Source organism: Gavialis gangeticus, unplaced genomic scaffold (genome assembly GCF_001723915.1).
Source record: "Gavialis gangeticus isolate Ggan-Ray unplaced genomic scaffold, GavGan_comp1, whole genome shotgun sequence".
Taxonomy (NCBI): domain Eukaryota; kingdom Metazoa; phylum Chordata; order Crocodylia; family Gavialidae; genus Gavialis; species Gavialis gangeticus.
This window is the reverse complement of record NW_017729001.1, coordinates 23,289,633-23,293,129: the sequence shown is the minus strand read 5'-3', so window position 1 is coordinate 23,293,129 and position 3,497 is coordinate 23,289,633. Positions and strand designations below refer to the sequence as shown.

The window sequence follows — 3,497 nt, the reverse complement described above, 5'->3', positions numbered from 1 at the left end:
CTGCTGTGACTAACTGATACCTGAAGGACATACTTCTCTTATATTGCTAAAAAAAAAAACAAAAAAAAACCCCTCTGTCAGAAATACTTTATAGAAACGTGTGCAAATAGGAAACTTGACATGATCTTCACACATAGCAAAGTTAAGTGTGTCCAGCCGTCAAACTTTGGGACCCTGCAGAGGCATTCTGCTGATTTGTCCTGGCACACAGAGCTGGCAGATCTCAAGTTTCAGGCGAGGTCAGGATTTCAGACCGAAGCCAACCTTTTCAAATGTGGATGGCCCACACTTTAAGCTCTCAAACTCATATTTGCACCCCCAGAAAAGTGGTCTGCTTTTCAGGAGTATGCTGATCATACTTTGACAGATCTTTTGAAAATAAGACCATTAATTCTGATGCCTAGATATACACCACTGGGAATCTAATTTTAGGGATCCATTTTAAAATTCTGGGCCTGGCCACCCACAAGGGAAACGAGAGCTGTCAGAAAAGGAGAAACCCCTTGTATTTCTAAGCAGATTCCTGATCAATTGTGTGGGTTTTTTACACTCATTTAAAAATAAAAGCCAATAAGGAATAGGGGAATGTTTGGATCGCACCACGGAGAACATTTTTAGTGCAGGGAATTGCTGCGGCAATTAATAATGATGTGAACACAGGAACATTGTATTGACAAAAACACCTGCTAGCCAGGAACCAGGTCAAGCTATATGGTGAGGACGACAGAAAACAGACTAGCGGTGGAAAAACATACAGCCTTGGCAGAAAGATGTGGTGGTTGGGAAAGATCAGCTAGGGACCTCTAGAAACAGTGATGGGGTAATAGTAACCAGGGAGTACTAATTGCAAGCAAGCAGAGAGCTCTAAACCTTTCCCATTTTCTGACACTAACCCTAGGTCAAGCTTCTCCAGCAGCCCCATGCAGGAGGCTCCGAGTGCTTGCAAAGACCTCAAAGAACATCATTACATCCAGCCAGAAGATCCCTATGTGCCAAATCTCCTCTACAGCAAGAGGGACTCTCCCATCCCCTAAGCCTGATCCCATTCATGGGGGCTGTCTCGATGCCAGTATTGGGTATATCTCTATATCTTCCCCTTATCTGTCAAATTTGTCTGGGCAGCCAACATTACTTGGTTGTCAGAGGCCTTCCTAGATTTAAGACATGCTTGCAAATGGAGCCTTTGAAGCTGTATAAACACCTACAGTATCAGCTGGAATGCCCCTCTTACATAGCCGGAGCCGGGGAGGTGTGAGATTATTATTTCCTTAGGATGTGCAAGAGGACCTAGATTCCTGGTTACATGCAGTGTGCTCTTTCCTCTCCTAAAGGCTCCTCAGACCAATAAAGCAGCCTTTCAAGAGGGTTCTGTCATCCACTGGACAATCACTTACCAGCTTATCTTCCTCCTGCTGTTGGCTAGAGGATTTTTCCACTTTTGGAACAGACTGAGACGTCTTGGGAGAATCAAGGCCAGAACTGCCCCGCTCAGCATTGCGGTTGATAGTCTTCTCCTGTAACAAAAGGAGATGTCGCACTGGGAACATTTGATGTTTTTACAGAGAGAAGCCAAAGATCATCCCTCAAGGTTTCCAGCGAGATTCCTCCATGAGAAAGCAGCTGAGATGCAAACAACCAATAGAAGTATCTTGTCAGGCTCCAAGCCTTCAGTGGTTGCCATCCTCAGGAATACATGTTGCAAGCACAACATTTTGGTATTTATCATTTTTCTATCATCGTGCTGTTATCTACCCTCCACAACGTCCTGCTGCCTCCCTTAGGAAACGAGTGGACCTCACTAACTGGCAAGGAAGTTTCCCTCCATACAGAAGAGAATTAGGTGACTCCGTGTCCCCTTAGACCGCCCACAACATTTGTGTCCCCATGCATACGCTGCACTGGAAAGAGGGCTAGAAAGGGATGGTGCCAAAGAGGACTCTATTCTAGCTCAGGATTCCCCCTTCAACCATAGCTTTTCTGCTTGGTTTAAGGTCCCTTGTTCATCTCACGAGTAGCTGAACTCCTCACCAGGGGGCTCAGGACTTTGACCCCTATATTTCGTAGAAGTAAATTGAATATTAAACCCCCAAGATTTCTTATACTTCATTGCCTTCAGTGTTTGCACAAAGGGTTTTTGCATACCTGTCCACGTTGCTATTGATCAGGGCCTCTTTCCATTAGTCTGGAGATGAACAATTGGGAATGGAAACATTAGGCAAGTCAGGGTTTTACCATGTAGTTGGAAACTATGCAGCATGAATAATAGGAACCTCTAAACCTAATCCACAACACAGGGGAATTGACAATTCAAAGGAAGGTGGCTTTTCCCAAGACTATCAAGACTGCCATGCAGTTTCAGAAAGATTGAAGAGACTGTAACACACAGCAATTTGATACTAAAATAAGAGACACCTGAAATAATGCTGCAAACAAAAGAAACATTGATAAGTGACCATATATGGCAGCATCAGAATTCAGCAAATAGCTTTAGATGAAAAATATGAACAAATTCACAGAGATATAACCCGTTTGCTTTCCACTGTTCTCAACAAAATGTTTCAATTTTCTGTTTCAAGATTACATTTGTCACAAACTGCCAAATGTGCCACCTGCCTCCAGGAGATTTTTTGCTTTGGTTCAAGCATATTTTTTCATTCAACCCCAAATAAAATTTTTCCTCCTCCTCCAAAAAATGAAAAGTGTTTGTTTTCCAATTATTTGTAAAGTTCCACTCAACACCCAGAAGTCTGAAGCAGTACTTATGTTAGAAATGGGTTGCAAACTTTGGGTCAGATCTCAAATCTCAGTAGAGTTTGGAGCCAGGTCTCTTCCGGTTTCATATTATTAACTCAAGAAATTACTGAAGCATAATAACTACATAACTCCACAAAATGCTTGGAGCTATCATAAGAATTCAGTACTGAAAATGCCTGTACTACACTTCGTGGTTGTTTTTTTTCTCTCCAAATTTGAAAGCTAAGGCATCTCTAGGTCTTCTCAGGGTGCTTTTCATTCTGTACAAGTAAATAAAATGTATTTGTCAATTTAAAACTGGGCTAAGTAGATGGGTTGCCTTCACCTACCGTTTGGATTTGTCCCGTTTTGCAGGCACAATGGCCCGTTTGAATCAAGAATGCCAAGAACAGGTTCAAGAGAAATCCCCATAGGCAAGTCCACTTTTATGCAGGCTCAAGAATAAAAAATGCAATAGCATAGGCAGCTCCAACAGACAACTCCACCTTCACTTTGCTTTTACAAAGAAGCTACTTTACATAATACAAATTATTTCAAATCTATCAAAAACTGAGTAGTGAAGACATGCACACACATTCTATATATTCCACAAAGTGAATTTTGACCACTCAATGTGCTTTAATGGCAGAAAAGTAATCTGCTGAGTCAACGTAGATTTAAAAGGAAGGGGGAAGAAAAGAGATTTATCTACAGAAAGGTCACAGCTTTTCTCCCAGGAAAACTGTTTCCATAAATGCAATGTA

The 3,497-nt window shown here is 42.0% G+C and overlaps 1 protein-coding gene across 1 annotated transcript in view; it reads right to left on the bottom strand.

Annotated features, from left to right (window-relative positions):
- LOC109290238 overlaps positions 1 to 2,658 on the bottom strand; it is a 71,892-nt gene extending 69,234 nt beyond the window's left edge. Inside the window, exon 1 of the mRNA XM_019506643.1 lies at positions 1,395 to 2,658. Within this exon, the coding sequence (XP_019362188.1) occupies positions 1,395 to 1,547 (153 nt within the window). The 5' untranslated portion in view covers positions 1,548 to 2,658. The remainder of the gene's footprint in view (positions 1 to 1,394) is intronic.
- Between the last annotated feature and the right edge of the window lie 839 nt (positions 2,659 to 3,497).